This window comes from Mesoplodon mirus (genome assembly GCF_964341445.2).
Source record: "Mesoplodon mirus genome assembly, chromosome: 6".
Taxonomy (NCBI): domain Eukaryota; kingdom Metazoa; phylum Chordata; class Mammalia; order Artiodactyla; family Ziphiidae; genus Mesoplodon; species Mesoplodon mirus.
Genome location: NC_138982.1, coordinates 92219861 through 92239301, shown reverse-complemented (window position 1 = coordinate 92239301; position 19441 = coordinate 92219861). Strand labels below are relative to the sequence as shown.

General features: G+C 36.0%; 1 protein-coding gene across 1 annotated transcript in view; it reads right to left on the bottom strand.

Annotated features, from left to right (window-relative positions):
- IFT57 (intraflagellar transport 57) overlaps nucleotides 1–19441 on the bottom strand; it is a 59941-nt gene that overhangs the window by 39686 nt on the left and 814 nt on the right. Inside the window, exons 2-5 of the mRNA XM_082625909.1 lie at nucleotides 17247–17409; nucleotides 16298–16416; nucleotides 12311–12401; nucleotides 4397–4465 (exon numbers count right to left, since the gene is read on the bottom strand). Of these exons, the coding sequence (XP_082482035.1) occupies nucleotides 4397–4465; nucleotides 12311–12401; nucleotides 16298–16416; nucleotides 17247–17409 (442 nt within the window). The remainder of the gene's footprint in view (nucleotides 1–4396; nucleotides 4466–12310; nucleotides 12402–16297; nucleotides 16417–17246; nucleotides 17410–19441) is intronic.

The window sequence follows — 19441 nt, the reverse complement described above, 5'->3', positions numbered from 1 at the left end:
ACATACAGGCACTTTCCAATCAGCATACTCAAGTTTGAAACAGAAATGACCCAGAACACCTGCCGAACACCTTGCCACCAGAGCCTTCCTTCCCTGCTCCCACCCCTCACATCTCTGAACATTCTACAGCACCCCTAACCCTCACAGGCTCTGCCCAACTGTCAGAGCTTTAATTCCGCACCAGTGTCCCTCCCACCACGGCCACTCTCAGGGACGCTTCCGCTCAATTTCAGATTTCAAGAACATTCAGAAATCAGAGGGACAGAGAGAGTGTAGAACTTTATGGGCTAGCCTCAAAGACTAATATCCATCCACATTTTTTTCTTTCTAAGAAAAAATTCAAAATTTAAATAACTAACCTGCAAATCAAACTCTGGAAAAATAAAGCAATCCCTCACTAATTACAGGAGTTATTATCTTGCAAAGTACAGGCATACCTCAGAGATATTGCAGGTTTGGTTCCAGACCACCTCAATAAAGTAAATATCACAATAAAGAAGCAAGTCACGCAAATTTTTTGGTTTCCCAGTGCATATAAAAGATATATTTACAATACACTGTAGTCTATTAAGTGTGCAATAGCATTATGTCTAAAAACATAATGTATGTGCTTTAATTAAAAATATTTTATCACTAAAAATGCTAACCATCATCTGAGCCCTTAGCAAGCTGCAGTAGTAACATTAAAGATCACTGATCACAAATTGCTGTAACAAATATAATGATAATGAAAAACATTTTGAAACATTTGAAAACAATTTGAAACATTTTGAGAATTATCAAAGTGTGACACAGAGACACAGTGAGCAAATACTGTTGGAAAAATGGCACCAGTAGACTTGCTTGATGCAGGGTTGCCACAAAGCTTCAATTTGTAAAAAATGCAGTATCTGCAAAGCACAATAAAGTGAAGCGCCACAAGATGAGGTATGCCTGTATTATTGGTAAAACCACAATGGGGTAACAGAATTGAAGGAAGAAATCACAGCAAAAATGGCTTTAAAATATTTTTAAACCTCAAAGTAAACAACTATTCTGAAAAACACCTGCTTCCAAACAACCAGTGCCATCACTATAAGCGTTCATGATTGATAGGAAGCGCCATTTACTTAGAACACTGGTTTCAGTGCTCATGAAATACTGCTGCTGCGTTATGGTCTGATTAGGCAGACATCTTAAAGTTCAGTCAATGGGCACACAGCATCTCTTTACAAATTCTTCAAATTAGCGGTTACAGGCTTCAATTATGCAGTGGGAGTCAGGAAGCTAGACCTCTAGGGTCTCCCTTCAAGGAAGGACTTGCGCTCAGTTGCGGGCAAGGTGGCCAGCAGCCGGCTTCCAGCTGTCAGCTCCCTCGGGCTCTGTCCCAACGGCAGAGCCACCTTACCTGGGGCCGCGTCCTTCCCAGGGCAGACCGCCTCCAGCGACCGGCCCAGCAGGCAACACTTCTCACCCCGGCCTTTCACCATGAACATCTTGCATCCCAAACTCTGTCTCAGTGTCCACTTCCAGAGAACACAATCTGCAACATATGTCTCTTTCATTTACCTTTATCTCTTGCTCCATTTACCACAAATCTCAGGAAAATGCTCTTGTACACCCAGCTTCTTGAGTCACCATGATACTTAAGGGCATACTTTTCAGGGCCTCGACTTTGCTTTATTTAATGAAAGAAAGGAATATAAGTAGATTTCTCCCTGCATTATCCTACACAGTACATAGAAGAGGACCCAATTATTGCTGAGAAGTTCTTTTCTCTATGAAGATTAAACTATACTTTCTCATAAAACTATAAATATAAAATAGCATTCATTCACGTGTGTATTTATTCAACATTATTCAGTATTGAGCACTTTCTACACACCAGGCACAGGTGCAAAAGCAGTTAAAAAAGCTTCTGCTCTAGATGAGTTTGCATTCTACTGGTTGAGATAGACAACAAACAAATCAGATGAATACAATGCTGAAGTCTGTGAAGAACAATAAAACAGGGGGAGGATTAGAGAATGACTGGAGAAATATCTATTGTTTCAAAACCACAGGTAGAGGGGGACTGTTGTAATCCGCACATTGCTGGGCTGGCACAGTCACGTATACATTTAGTACATCAATTTCCTAGATAGTATCCATCATTCTTGCTCTAGTGCAGAATTCATCACATCAACTTTAGTAAAATAATATTTCTCCTGCATTGTGAGACCACATGCTGCATGAAACACAAAATCTTAAATCTGTGTTACTAACCTATAGCGCAATTCTGTCTTGGAGAAAGAGCAGCCTGAGCCATCGCAAGCTGTAGTCAGATACAGCTGTCTCAGGCAGATGGCTTCAGTGGGCAACATCATAAACTTGCCAGATTTTTTAAAATATGAAAGGGTTTTCTGCCTCATTAGTACTTCATGGATGACCATCCACAAACACCTGGTGTTCAGACTTCTTCCTCATGTGAAAATGCAACCATACATAGTCTTAGTTCAAAAAGGTATATGTTACATAATCATTGTCCAAAGGATCTAATACCTAGATAATTATAAAGTCACAGGTAGGGGGAAAACCCATCCTTACACAGCTTAATTGAAGTGAAAAATTGAAATCAGGACCAATAGGGACTTAGAGTAGTGGTAAAGGCAAGTTAAATCACTTTGCTCCTTCCCAATACTCAAACTACTTAGTCCAGAGGGAATTACAGGTGGCCTTTACCGGCCTCTATTTATACCATCAATATAAGAATGAAGAGTACAAATATCAGCTTCTTTCTAAGAATAATTGTGTATGCATCTCTACTTCTGTTTTTTTCTTCATACTTTAGAACTCTGTCATCACATCTTCAACACATACAGGAACACCAAGCACCATAGTGTCCTTGCTTAAGATAGGAATCTACCCCGTTGAACTCTTGTTTTAAGGTAAAGGAGAAAAAGCAATAGAATTGGGAGTTTGGAGAAACTGAGTTCAAATTAAGCCACTGTAATTTATTAGCTTTTTAAAAGATCAAACTGTCCCAAGGTGATAAATTTCAGTTTTTGTATCTGTAAAATGGAAATAACATCTTCTCAAATGCCTTACAAGGTCACTAAAAAACGTGTTTTAAAGTATTTTGAAAACTACAAAGTGATATGCAAATGTATCGTTACAACTGGAGTTTATCTGTTTGGATTTAAATGTTAACACATTATTCTGAAATAATTTTCAATTGAGCAACAAAAAATACATTCTTTCATTTAAGAAGCATTTATTCAGAATCTTCTGTGTTATACTATGGAGAATATAAAAAATGATAGTTATCCATGTTAGCAAGGAGCTTTACAAGTCAGATTTGAGAGAAGGAATGTAGGGGGAAGGTGTGGTTTTGGTTTTTGCCAACACCTTTTAAGTACATTCTATGTGCCAGACATCGTTATAAATGCTTTAGACGTAGTAACTCTTTTAATCTTTAAAAACTCTACATAAAAGGTAATATTTTTATCCTCATTTTACAGATGAGGAAGATAAGGCACAAGAAGGCTGGAAACCTGCCAAAGGTCAGACAGCTAGTTAAATACTGAAAGTCTTAAAGTCAACTCACACACTCAGTCAAGTTAGCCACAATGTTATGTTATATTACACCTCAAGTTGGGCAGAAAATGCACACATATCGTTAATAATAGTTACTAACAATACTAAGGCAGTGAATGATAAGTGAAGAGATCAGCGTGGGGTGAGGTGGCCAAGGAAGTCTTCATGACAGGAACCCAAAACTAGATCCAAACTTGTTGGTAGAATTGAGATAAGAATAATTAAATAAAGAACAAATAAGATTGTGTTTCATACATACTTTTTTGAGCATGCAATAGGTATCACTTTATTGAAATATAACATATATATAGGAAAATAGAAAAATCCCAAATGTACTTTTGAAATATCTCATTGAGTGGGTTCTCTTTTATAGACTGGGTTTATTTCCTAATTAAAACAGAGCAAAAACTGACTTGAAGCAACATATGACTACCTATCCATATACCAGTCTTAATATAAACCATTTTATTTCAAAGAATTACCATTTGAGTATTTCCTATAATCAAAACCATTCAATACTGCCCATTATAATGGAAAATAACTTGAATTATTTATGTTTTTCCATAATAAAAAATAACATAAGGCAAATCAATTATTTCCAGTTTACATGAGAACCCTGAGTTGATATTCCATGGTATGGACAGAAGGCTTTCCCACTTGCCCCTCTGATTTTTATATTTGCTATAATTAGAATACTGTATATATAGAAAAACAGCTTTGAGAGCTACTTTTCAAATGACACACAAAGCAGTGGCCAAGAATGATTTCTACTTGTTTCAATTTCCAGCAGAATATGTATACTGACTGCTTGTTGGTCCTGTGTGTATCCCATGTAACTTACCAAGCGATAGGTCTGGGCCTTCAAAACGCTGAGATCAATAAAGTTTTCTTCATTGTCTGTCTCCTCTTCCTTAGAAAAATAAAAGAGTTTAAAAGTTAATAATTATAAAAGTTGTAATTAAAAAAGGTATTTTCAGATTTCACATACTTAATATGCTAAGCTCTATAGAAAGACTAATGCAGGAAAGGGTATTTAAAAGCCTAGTAGTGTGCATAAAGTAGGGCATAATGTTATCTGTTTTTTGAGGTTTTGATGATGCCATTTAAAAATAGGACCTCTTTTAGAGTCACTGAAGAAAAGAAAAAAAGAGAGAAAGATGCCACTGCTGTAAAACTGGGGATAAATAAACATAAAAACATAACAAGAAACAGTCGCAAGTGGCATATCTGAAATAAAGAGACACCGGAAGGAGTTAATGGAAATTTTGAGTAACATGACTAAAATGGACAAAAATAAGAGGCTGACAGATATAGAATACTCTCACGTACTCCAGGGACCAATCACATTAATGTATATTTTTGACATCTCATCTTTTATATGCTCAAGTTTAAAGATATTAAATGTTAAATCTATATAAGGATGTAAAATATACACATGTAAGATACTAAACTTGTATCTTAGATATTAACTATCTAAAAGAAAAGTTCAGGTAGATTCTAAGCTAGTCCTGATTCCTAGCCCAACTGATATGGGGAATGGTGTCAGAAGTGACCCTTTGAGAATCAATCCCCTCTCCAATATACAGTGAATACAGAGTCTGAGCAGGTTCTCTAAGCATATACAACAAAACTTTAGTTCCCCTTTCTCTTCAAATGTCTTTGTGGTGACAAGTGACATAGTGGTTGAAATAAATTTAACAAGAATATCCAAAGCTTAAAGACATGGTAATAAAGCAAATGGAACTTGGCCCTGAAGTCTTATACAGAAAAACAAAAAAAAATAAGTGGGTGTTGTTTGGTGGACACTTTCACATGTAGAGTTGTACAAATGCTGCAGTGGAAAATTTCAAAGATAACCCTTATCTTCAAGCACTTGGAAGTATCAAGCTTCTTTTCTGACCACAACACTGAGATTAGAAATCAATTACAGGAAAAAACTGCATAAAACACAAACACATGGAGGCTAAAAAATATGTTACTAAATAATCAGTGGATGACTGAAGAAATCAATGAGGAAATCAAAAAATACGTAGAGACAAATGACAATGAAAACACAACAATCCAAAACTTATGGGATGCAGCCAAAGCAATTCTAAGAGGGAAGTTTACAGCGATACAATTCTACCTCAAGAAACAAGAAAATCTCAAATAACCTATCATTACATCTAAAGCAACTAGAGAAAGAAGACAAAACAAAACCCAAAGTTAGTAGAAGGAAAGAAATCATAAAGATCAGAGCAGAAATAAATGAAATAGAGACAAAGAAAACAATAGCAAAGATCAATGAAACTAAAAGCTGGTTCTTTGAGAAGATAAACAAAACTGATAAACCTTTAGCCAGGCTCATCAAGGAAAAGAGGGAGAAGATTCAAATCAACAAAATCTGAAATGAAAAAGGAGAAGTAACAACAGAAATACAAAGGATCATAAGAGACGACTACAAGCAACTATACGTCAATAAAATGGACAACCCAGAAGAAACGGACAAGTTCTTAGAAAGCTACAACCTTCCAAGACTGAACCAGGAAAAAATATGAACAGACCAATCACAAGTACTGAAATTGAAACTGTGATTAAAAATCTCCCAACAAACAAAAGTCCAAGACCAAATGGCTTCACAGGTGAATTCTATCAAGCATTTAGAGAAGAGTTAACACCTACCTTTCTGAAACTCTTCCAAAGAATTACAGAGGGAAGAACACTCCCAAGCTCATTTGACAAGGCCACCATCACCCTAATACCAAAACCAGACAAAGATACCACAAAAAGAGAAAACTACAGGCCAATATCAGTGATGAACACAGACACAAAAATCCCCAACAAAACACCAGCAAACCAAATCCAATAACACATTAAAAGGATCATACACCCTGATCAAGTGGGATTTATCCCAGAGATGCAAGGATTCTTCAACATATGCAAATCAATCAATGTGATACATCGCATTAAGAAATTGAAGAATAAAAACCATATGATCATCTCAATAGATGCAGAAAAAGCTTTTGACAAAGTTCAATCCCACTTATGATAAAAACTCTCCACAAAGTGGGCTTAAAGAGAACCTACCTCAACATAATAAAAGCCATATACAACAAACCCACAGCAAACATCATACTCAATGGTGAAAAGCTGAAAGCATTTCCTCTAAGATCAGAAACAAGACAAGGATGTCCACTCTCACCACTATTATTCAACATAGTTTTGGAAGTCCTAGCCATGGCAATCAGAGAAGAAAAGGAAATAAAAAGAATCCAAATTGAAAAAGAAGAAGTAAAATTGTCACTGTTTGCAGATGACGTGATACTATACATAGAAAATCCTAAAGATGCTACCAGAAAACTACTAGAGCTCATCAATGAATTGAGTAAAGCTGCAGGATATAAAATTAATACACAGAAATCTCTTGCATTCCTATAGACTAATGATGAAAGATCAGAAAGAGAGATTAAGGAAACAATCCCATTTACCATTGCATCAAAAAGAATAAAATACCTAGGAATAAACCTACCTAAGGAGGCAAAAGACCTGTACTCATAAAACTATAAAACACCGATGAAAGAAATCAAAGATGATACAAACATATGGAGAGATACACCATGTTCTTGGATTGGAAGAATCAGTATTGTGAAAATGACTGTACTACCCAAAGCAATCTACAGATTCAACACAGTCCCTTTCAAATTATCAAGGGCATTTTTCACAGAACTAGAACAAAAAAATTTTACACTTTGTGTGGAAACACAAAAGACCCCAAAGAGCAAAAGCAATCTTAGAAAGAAAAACAGAGCTGGAGGAAGCAGGCTCCAAGACTTCAGACAATACTACAAAGCTACAGTTATCAAGACAGTATGGTACTGGCAAAATACAGGAATATAGATCAATGGAACAGGATAGAAAGTCTAGAGATAAACCCACACACCTATGGCCACCTAATCTATGACAAAGGAGGCAAGAATATACAATGGAGAAAAGACAGTCTCTTCAATAAATGGTGCTGGGAAAACTGGACAGCTACATGTAAAATAATGAAATTAGAATACTCCTTAACACCATACACAAAAATAAACTCAAAATGGATTAGAGACCTAAATGTAAGGCTGGATACTGTAAAACTCTAAGAGGAAAATGTAGGCAGAACACTCTTTGACATAAATCACAGGAAGATCTTTTTTGACCCACCTCCTAGAGTAAGAAAATAAAAATAATAAACAAATGGGACCTAATGAAACTTACAAGCTTTTGCAGAGCAAAGGAAACCATAAACAAAACGAAAAGACAACCCTCAGAATAGGAGAAAATATTTGCAAATGAAGCAACTGACAAGGGATTAATCTCCAAAATATACAAACAGCTCATGCAGCTCAATATCAAAAAAACAAACAACCCAATCAAAAAATGGGCAGAAGACCTAAATAGACATTTCTCCAAAGAAGACATACAGATGGCCAACAAACAGATGAAAAGCTGCTCAACACCACTAATTATTAGAGAAGTGAAAATCAAAACTACAGTGAAGTATAACCTCACACCGGTCAGAATGGACATCATCAAAAAATCTACAAACAATAAATGCTGGAGAGTGTGGAGAGAAGGGAACCCTCCTACACTGTTGGTTGGAATGTAAATTGGTGCAGCTACTATGGAGAACAGTATGGTGGTTCCTTAAAGAGCTAAAACTGGAGCTTCCATATGACCCAGAATCCCACTCCTAGGCATATATCTGGAGAAAACCTTAATTCGAAAGGGTGCACACACCCCAATGTTCATTGCAGCATTATTTACAATAGCCAAGACATGGAAGCAACCTAAATGTCAGTCATCAGAGGAATGGATAAAGAAGATGTGGTACGTATATACAATGGAACATTACTCAGCCATAAAAAGGAATAAAATTGGGTCATTTGTAGAGGCATGGATGGACCTAGAGAGTGTCAGACAGAGTGGAGTGAGTCAGAAAGAGAAAAACAAATATCGTATGATATCGCTTATATGTGGAATCTAGAAAAATGGTAGAGATGAACTTATTTGCAAAGCAGAAATAGAGTCACAGACGTAGAGAACAAACGTATGGTTACCAAGGGGGTTAGGAGGGGTGGGATGAATTGGGAGATTGGGACTGACATATATACACTGCTATGTATAAAATGGATAACTAATGAGAACCTACTGTATAGCACAGGGAACTCTACTCAGTGCTCTCTGGTGACCTAAATGGGAAGGAAAACTAAAGAAGAGTGGATATACGTATATGTATGACGGATTCACTTTGCTGTACAGCAAGAAACTAACACAACATTGTAAAGCAACTATACTCCAGTAAAAATTAATAAAAGAAATTAAAAAACAGAAGTATGTAAGACAGTGGTTCTCAAAATGTGGTTCTTAGACAGGCAGCATCAGCATCAGCATCACCTGGGAGCTTGTGAAAATGTAAGGCTCCATCCCAGAGCTACTCAGAAAGTAGAATCTCTGGGAGTAGGGCCACTAAAATAAGATAGGGGAACTCTGCTAATCTTTGGGAAACTGGAAAGATTTTAGTAAAACATGAAACAATATAAATGCAGATTCCATACACTCAACTAACGTTCATATTTTTGGGGATGGGGGCAGTGGGGCATAGAGGTGTAGACAAAACTGATCTGTTTACATGTTAAATCTTAAGCACACATGCAGAGCCACACCTCTGAGAAACAGCTCAGTCTATCCTGTGTTTGCACTAATGATGGTCTACTTAACCAGAGCAAATGATTGAAATGCCAGTGACTTAGTGCCCATGGGAGAAGAGACAAGTTTATAATGTTTTTATAATAACCTAATCGGTACTATTTACATAGGTGATCAATAAATACTTGTTGAATTGTGGTGGCCTGAACACTCATAGGCAAAAAGCTTTAACAGTAGGTACTAGAAAAAGGATTTAAGTTACTAAATATTATTAAGAAAGCATTTGAAAGGAATTTGAATATAAACAGACTCAAAAATAGTTTTAAAATAAATTAAGAGGATTTTAATCTCAGTAATTTAGAAGGCACTCAACAATTTCCTGTCATTTCTTTGCCTAATATGTATCCTCTTAATTATTTTATTGCCAATTACTAAGGATATGATTATATATTGTGAGAACATCCTGTGAGAATATTCTTTGAAAATATTCTGTGTCGTGATCCCAATCCTCCCTCCCTTCCTCTCTGCCTCTCTCTCTCCCTCCTTCCCTTTCTCTCTCTCACTTTCTTTCTTTCCAATGTGTCCTATCTTTATTTGGCCAGTCTAAAACTGAAGGTTTCGAGTTCCTTGTTGATTATAGACTAACTTTACTCTGTCAGAAATGATCTTTACCATCCTTGAGCTACCCCACAAACTGGCAACAAAATGAAGTACTATCCCACCAGCCAAAAGCTTTTTGGCACTGATCCAGCTCTCCTTAGCAAGAGGAATGGGAGAGGTAAGAGAGGGCTCCTTAGGATAATATAATGACAATAAGGAAGAAAGGAAAAAAAAAAATTCAAGAGACATGACAGCCTCAGAGGCAACCCCCTGAGGAAGGCCTTCAGCTTGATCTTATGACAGTAGAAGGTCTCTACTTCACAGTTGGCAAGAAATGTGTGAAGAGGCTGCTTTCTAGTTTGTTTCTCTAATTTACACAAACAATAATGCTGCTTTGAACTTTAAATGGTTCTCAGAAAAAAAAAAGCTATAATTTCTAAATGTTACAAGCAATACGCTGACAGGTGATTTTTGGTCAAATATTTAATGAACACCTACTATGCACCAGGCACTGCATAATAAACTGGAGATACAAAAAATGTGCAAAATTGGTTTCTGCCCTTATAGAGTTTTCCTTCTGATTAGTAGGTTTTCTTCCTTTTTTCCGCCTGAGTAGCAGTTTTGAGTTATAGGTCTTTGAAGCTAAATATTGATGCACTAGGACCAGGTATCTGTAGATAAGCTATTTACTAATAACTAATAAACCGTAACTAAGAAGACAAGATGAGGAAGATAACTGAGTAAAATAAGTGAGATGAACAACTGGGACTATGTGAAGACTTAAAATTTTCTGAGCCTGAATGGAAAGATTACACAAAGTATAAAGTCTAAACTTAAAACGCCCAAAATGATCTGGACCTGTTCTATCTTCCCAGTTAATCTTAAGCCACCCTCCCGCTCACTTAGGAGATCCGGCCACTGTGGTTTTCTCTCAGTTCCTTGGTCATGTTAAGCTCCTTCCTGCCTCAGAGTTTTTGTACATCCAGCACCATCAGGTTCTTGCCCAGTGCCTGCTACATAACAGATGCTCAGTACACATGAATGACTACATTTTTACCTTAACTTTAAAAATTTATCACATTAAGAAAGATACCTTTTAAATTGATTAGTTTTATAGTGGTCTTTTTCCTTCTATAAATAGCAGTCATCTTTTTAATACATATGGTTTAAAATATTTCTACTGCTAATAATATACATGTTAAAAACTTTGAAGATATAAAGATGTATAGAAGAGAAAATAATCATCCATAATCCCTCTACCCATATATAACTAATGTTAATATATTAATATTTTTCTTTTTCTGCATATTTTATATAGCTGAGTTTACGCATATAGTATAAGTTGTCATCCTCATGTCAGTAACATTTCTTTGTAAACAATTTTTTTTTTTTTTTTTTTTTATTGCGGTACGCGGGCCTCTCACTGTTGTGGCCTCTCCCGTTGCGGAGCACAGGCTCCAGACGCGCAGGCTCAGCAGCCATGGCTCATGGGCCCAGCCGCTCTGCGGCATGTGGGATCTTCCCGGACCGCGGCACGAACCCGTGTCCCCTGCATCAGCAGGCGGGCTCTCAACCACTGCACCACTAGGGAAGCCCTTCTTTGTAAACAATTTTTAATGGCTATATGATATTCTACTATCTGATATAGTCTAATTTATTTAATGGTTATTTTCATCATTCACTATAAAATAATGCAGTGATTAATATCTTTGCAGCATATAGTACCTTAATAAATTACTTTAAGCTGAAATACAGAATATACTTTCTGTGGATTCAAAAAATCACCTGAAAATTTTAATTGGTTTATGACAGTAAAATACACTACAAAGTTTTTTTCCCTGCCATTTTAATTTCAAATCATATGTACAATTCCTAAAACATCAGGGTCAATCTGTATCTGGTTCTGAGGAAAAGCTCTTTTTCTCCACCATTTTCCTAGTCTAGTCTGTTGCAGAGACGTGAACATTTAATTTCACACTATGGATAGAAATGTTAAGTATGTGGATAGGCCCAGAGGCTGCCAAACAATTTAAATAATGTTGGTATGTATAAGTATTTTTTAAGTTCCTGCAGGGTGGTCTTCATCCTAATTTTAGAAGCATAAAGGAGTTCCTGAGAAATGAATGGTATTCTTATGAAGCAGAATGTATTAATCCTAAATTCTATTGCTCTCTTCTAAATTCTTTATTATTTATGGCCTATTTAAGATCATGAATGGTTGTTAATAAAATGTTAACCCATATAACTAGTGGTCTACTACTCCGTGTCTACATTTGAAGAACCTCTGCTAAAATTCAGACCTCAATCATTACAGAACATGAGCCTTAACTTAACTAAAGGTCTAAACAACTGATACTTGGCACTCTATTCAAAAGCTTTTCTTCTCTAGAAACAATGAAATAAAATATATTCCAGAAAATGGAAGTCTAGGAGAATTAAGGGAAATGAATCCAATGGTGAAAATGAACAAAAAGTTCAGCAACACACATACCACAAATTCTTCATCCACTTTATTTAATGTTAATTCTGCATCATCTTCTGCAACAGTTTCTTCTTCTAATTCTTCCACTGGGTATGTTGGTCTAAAATAATAAAGCTTAACATGAGATGAGAGTAAAAAACAAAACATTTCAGCAGAGCAAAAGGCATAATGTGAATATTAAGGATCCCCCCGCTACACCAGTTCTGGTCCTTTTTCACCTGCCCCCTTTTCCAGAATCACTGTTAAATGTTTCACGTATCCTTCCTGAAACCTTCTATGTAAAGAAGCAAAAATGTTTACCTCCAAATTTGAAGAATCAAGTACATAAATGGGATGATACCATGCATACTGTTAGCCAACCTACTTTCTTTACTTACTAATATACCACGCTTAAGTACATATAGAGTTGACTCTTGAACAACATGGGTTTGAATTGCATGGATCTATTTACACAGAGATTTTTTTCAATAGTAAATACTACACTGCTACACGTTTTGTGGTAGATTGAATCTGCAGATGCAGAACTATGGATTTGGAGGGACGGCTTATAAGGAAGGCCTACTACAAGTTATATATGGATTTTCCACAGCCTTAAGCTCTGCATCGGTCAAAGGTCAAGTGTACAACTTCCCCCCACCGCCCCCAACATACCTGCACTGTATTCCACTGAACCATAAGTCATATGACTAGCAGTCTCTGGCTGAAAATTGACGTTGTTTCTAGTTTCTTTACTAGACAATACTGAAAAGATCATCCTTATACATTTATCATTTATGTATATCATTTAAAATAAATTTGTACAAGTATAAGGGCTGGGTCGACAGCTTTGTACATTTTATTGTTTTGCTCGATATTGTTAAAACCAGCTTCCAAAACGTTACCCTAATTTACACTCGCAACAACAGGGACTCTGTTTCCATACATTCGCCAATATGATAAACATCTGCCAATATGGTAAACAAACTTTAATCTTTGCCAATCATCTAAGTGAAAAAACCTCACTCTTGTTTTAACTGCATTTCTTTCACATGAGAGCGGTTGAATACCTCTTCATGTTTCAATTGGTTATGTGTGTTTTTCAGTGAAATGCATATTTATGCCCTCTGCCCTTGCGTATGTATATTAAGAAAATTAATGCTTTGCCTAACTGTGTTAAGAATATTTTTCTTATTTATTTCTTATACCCTTAGCTATTCAGGACTGTTACAATTCTTATTACATAGATTTAGCAACATTTTCTTGCATGGGTCCTAGCTTTAACATCATATACATAAGGCTTTTCCATCACATGACACATCCCATATCCCTTTGGTCTTTCAGCACTCCTATAGTTTCATTTTTCACATTTACGTCTTTGATCAATCTGAAATTTATTTAAAAAAATTTTTAATGTATTTATTTATTCATTTATTTTTGGCTGCATTGGGTCTTCGTTGCTGCGCATGGGCTTTCTCTAGTTGTGGCAAGCGGGGGCTACTCTGTTGCAGTGCGCAGACTTCTCATTGCAGTGGCTTCTCTTATTGCAGAGCACAGGCTCTAGGCGTGTGGGCTTCAGTAGTTGTGGCTTGCGGGCTGTAGAGCGCAGGCTGAGTAGTTGTGGCACATGGGCTTAGTTGTTCCGTGGCATGTGGGATCTTCCTGGACCAGGGCTCAAACCTATGTCCCCTGCACTGGCAGGCAGATTCTTAACCACTGCACCACCAGGGAAGTCCTGAAATTTATTTTGATACAGGTAATAAGAAGGACTCCAGCTTTGTTCTTATTTCCAAAATCTAAAGAGTGGTCCTAACACTAAGTATTGAACACTCTTTTCTCCATCAAGATTAATGACACATATTTCCCATACTGAAAATACTCAAAAGTATTTGGGGATTTCCCTGGTGGTCCAGTGGTAAAGAATCCGCCTTCCAATGCAGGGGATGGGGATTCTATCCCTGGTCAGGGAACTAAGATCCCAAATGCCACAGGGCAACTAAGCCCGCGTGCCACAACTGCTGAGCTCGCGTGCCTTAACTAGAGCCCGTGGGTCGGAAACTATAGAGCTCACGTGCTCTGGACCCTGTGTGCCACAACTACAGAGCCCACGCGCCCTGGAACCTATGTGCCACAACTAGTGAAGAGAAAAAACCCACACACCACAACTAGAGAGAAGCCTGCATGCCACAAAGAAAGATCCTGCATGCCTCAATGAAGATCCCGTGTGCCGCAACTAAGACCCAATGAAGCAAAAATAAATAGAATTAAAAAAATAAATCCTAAAAAAAAAGTATTTGCATTTATTTCTGGAAAGTTATTTTAAAAATCCATACCTCAGGTTAACAAAATACAAAAACCGACATTTAATATTAAGGAAGTAAAGTACTACAAACCAAATCAATCTTCTTAAAGAATAATATCCTTTTTTTTAACTAGTTAGAACTAGATAATATCTTAAAGGCAATGCTTTCCTAGGATTTCTACATTTTCTAGGGTTTGCTTTAGCATATTTAGATACATAAAATAAGCATCTATAAACACGTAACTTCTACGTCACTTACATATCACATAGTTGATATATTCTCTAATCCCTATTTTCAATGTTTCCCCCTGCTTTGCCCCCATGTATATACGGTCCCTATAAATTATACAAATCACAATCCATGGCCAAGAATAAGATATGCTAAGAAACAAAGGAAGTACCAAATTATCTATTTAATTTGGTACTTTGTTTCTTAGCATATCTTATTCTTGACCACGCATTGTGGTTTGCATAATTTATAGGAACCGTATATACATGGGGGGAAAGATACCAATTGGTTATCTTAGTGGTTAAGATACCAATAATTTCTGGTGAATTTAGAATTCATTAGGCAATAGATTTAATAATTTTAAAAAAATGCCAAATGCAGGATATCTCATAACTTTTCATGGAATCTAATAAAGAAGTAATGTAGATTATGTACTCATTCTTCACACTGCACTAAGTGGTACTGTTTGGGTTGGAGTGTATGAAATTACCACTTTTTTTTAGTTCAAAAATAGATGAATATTGGTAATTTCATATGGTTCAACCTGATGATAACCTAAGTCAAGTAAGTTTTTAAAAGTATTCATTATTCAATAGAGAGTAGATAACTTTCCTGAAAGAATGTAACTGAATATACATTAAAATATACAAACACTATATATAACTTTCCAAGAAGTTAGTTCTAATCCAAATTCACTGCTTGCTCATGTTTTTACCTGAATAATGCCTTCCACAGTCTCTAACCTATCAATAATCCCAATCTCCAAAGGACCAAATTTATATATTTTCTAATTATAACCTATACAAATTGACAGTTTCTTAATATTTTATTCCCTTATCCATGTGGTCAACATTTATTGAGCATCTATGATATATCAAATGCTATGTTAACTGCCATAGAGTACATACAAAGATTTCATAATTTCTAGCAAGAAAGTCAGACCTGTAAACAAATGACTTTAATACCATGGTATAGATACAACAACAGAAATATAAACACATCACAGGTCAGAGAAAGAAGCAATGAACAATGTCTAACAGAGTGTCAGGTGGCTTCTTCAGTATTATTCTTGCCCAGTCACTATAAACAAAGGAGAAAATCCCACTTAAAATACTATATTAATTTCCATTTTTTTCCTTAAATCTGTAGCTATCATTTACCCCCATGTATATACTATCTTTGGTTGTATAAATAAATATATGCAAAGAAACTTTAAAAAAATTTCCTAAATTGACCAGGATATACAGTTACAGTTAAATCCTTAATGATGATATATCTGAACTGGGAAGGGACACAATATCAGAACTGGTTTTGAAGATACCAGATATTCCAATTTTGTCTATACTAACTTTTCTAATTAAGTGTGGCATTTTCAGTTTAGAACAGTCAAGAAGAAATACTTCCTATCAGTTCAATTAAATAGCTCTGAACCCTTAGAACAAAAAGCTACGCACATAAAATTACTGTTGCCAGGTTGGGTAATTTTTACCTTTTCCAAGTGAAACCAATATATTTTAATGCTTCTTCGGCTAAACAGTCAAGAACGTAGCATACATGCGCTCCATAACCCGATTTTAATTTTGAAGGAGGAAAATCTGCAGTTCTCCCCTGAAATACAAAAGATAAACTGGGTATAACTTGTTATTTATATTGCAAATGTCAAAATATTTTAAGCAAAGTACTGTTGAATAAATGTATCACTTCTCTATTCTTCAAATATGATTTAAAATAACTAATTACTTTGCTTCTTAGAAATCCATCTCTTTAGTCTTTTTTTTTTAATCCATTGGTACAGAAATACTAAAGGAAAATGAAGATGTTTTACTGTCAAAAGTATCAAATTAAAAGGCAATAACCTCATGACAGCAGAACAAATCACCGATCTTGTTAGGGTGAAAATTCAGTATAACCACTAGGTTGTTATCATATCATTAAACAACCATGCGAAGGATGAAGTGATTCACTTGTCAAAAATCAATAACACGTGCGCCAAAAATTCTTACTGCTTGTCCCCAGGAAAAGTCAGAAAAGTACAACTGCTATCATGGTCTATTAAATCAAAGTTCCCTTTCAAAATACAGTGTTCCAGCTTCCTAGTTTTTAGTCATTTTTTAGAAGGAGAACTAAGTATCCATAAATTTATCTCCAAGACATATCAAGATTAAGAAAAATATTATTACTTTGGGCTACAATGTGTGCACATTAAACATGTTTAGAAGTGGCATTAATGTTATAATATCAACCATTCTGAGATGATTTTACCTGAAAAATAAATCTATCTATATATATACATATATACACATATATATGCACGTGTGTATATATAGTTATTCAAAGAGAATTCTTCTAAAAGGCTAGCATTTATGTGGCTGTATTACCAATATTAAAAATGTCCTAACTTGAGAACATGCAGAAAGAAGAGAGTTGTTTACACTTACGAATGATCGAAGTTCAGATAATATGTTAGAGATTGTTGCATTAGGGTCATCATATTCTTGAGGCTGCTCAAAGGGGTGTCCTGATTTATTAATCAACCAAGCAGCAAGAGTGCAAAACATGTAGAACTGTTCCCCAGGATTGGTAGGCAGTGCAAAATAGTGTCTGTTTCAAAAGAAGGGGGGAGGGCAGAATATGAAATATTTCAAACAAGTCCATAGTAGCTAAAGGAGCTAAATCCAAAATTGCCAAAGGATTTTTTCTCCAAATGTCTTTAACAACAAAACACATTGATAATTCACTCTTTGAAGTTTCTAGTAAACCACAACACCCACATTAAAGTTTTTAATCAACAGGATAAGGGTAATTACTACTGGACACAAAATATTCGATCAAAGACTTTACATCCAGAAAGTGCAGGTCATGTTAAAAAACCGAGCATGTAGAACTTTGGCCAAAATCATTTATGTGTCAGGAATAATGAATAAGAGAGTACTTCCAGAAAATGGTCAGTTGGAATTAAGAGATGCTCAGAGTTTAAAAAAAGACCTTAATGATTATTCACTATGCATTTTTACATTTTTTACAATGTCACTGTTATCTTTGCTTACTGATTCTAACCTATCCTCTAGGTTAAACAGTTGTTCTCATCTTGGCTGCATACTGAATCACTTGAGGAGCTTGTCAAACTATTGATACCTTACTAAAAATTGCTTCTTCCCTCGCAGATTAAATCAGAACTTCTGGGAGTGAAGCCCCAGTATGGGCATGTTTCAAAAGCTTCCTAGGTGGTTCTAAGGTGCAGCCAGGAGTAAGAACCACTGTGTTTGTATCACATCCCCAGTCTAACAAACATTTGTTGACTTTAGGTTAAATCCCCAGCCTACTAAAAATAGCCCTATGAGGGTCAACATGATTTGTGCCTAAACATATCAGGAATAAAACCTGCTAGCACAGCATTTGTCAGTTTGATCAAAGATCTCACTTTGCTTTTATGTGTAGCTATCACTATTGTGTTTACATTTGGATTTATAGATATTATAACTATTTTTCATAAGAATCAGCAGTCTACTCCTTCCTGTTTCCAAAACTTTTTCCAGCAGGGTAAGTGCAAATGTTCTGAAAGATAACAGAAAGCTGGGAAGAAAAAAAGGCCATGAAGTCCTTCCAGGTAGGTATGTTCACCCACTACTAACAACTCATCTTTTCCGTATCAGCTGATAACAACTCCAAGACAGAGGAATAGATACTGATAAATACTGTAGACCTAGGATAGTGGTTCTCAAACTTTAGCAGGCATCAGAATCACCTGGAAGGCTTGTTGAAACACAGACTTCTGGGCCCCACCCCTAGGATTTCTGATACACTAGACCCGGGAAAGGGCCTGTGGGACTGCACTTCTAATAAGTTCCCAGGTGATACTGATTCTGCTGGTCTGTTGACTGCACTTTGAGAACCATTAAACTAGGATATTTCCATGCAAATCCATGACTCAAAGTACCCTGCTGAACTCCTGAGGAAATAGTATAGGATTATATCAATAGAACCTTAAGGCCTTTCTTTTAGTTTGAAAAATATACTTGGAGAAAAAAAACACATTTTTATTAACATAGAAGATGTTGGTTGTTTATATTATCCTATTCATTTAAGTAATAACTTCCAATCCTACAAATTCTATCATGAATCAAGCAACAATGATTCTTCCTCTAACTTTTCTCCGATTATGGACTGGCTTAGCAATATGGGCAGTTTACATGAAGCCTACATATCTTCTAATGTGGATTATTGGAAGAGAGCAAGAAATGAGATCCAAACTGTCAAGGGAAATTATTTGAGACTAGCTGTAGCCTTTAAGAGAAAGTACTACAAATTCTTGATCTAAAGTAAACACAAAAAATTAAGTAAGTACTAATGTGAAGGAAAGCTATAAAACTTATTTATGAGGCTATCACTAAGCTACACTGACTGGAAGAGAAAGTGCTGGCTGTCCACTATCCTCAGTAACTAATGCCAGTGGCTTCAGGATGATGGACTTATTCCCCGCCAGAACAGGGCAGGCCTTTGGGTTCTATGAGAGAGAGACAATTCCAATAATTGTCACTTCATTTGTCTTTTTCACTTCTCAGTTTCCGAGAATACTGTTACTGCAAAGGCAGAAGTCTTTTAAACCATAGCAATTAGTGAACAAGTTTATTAA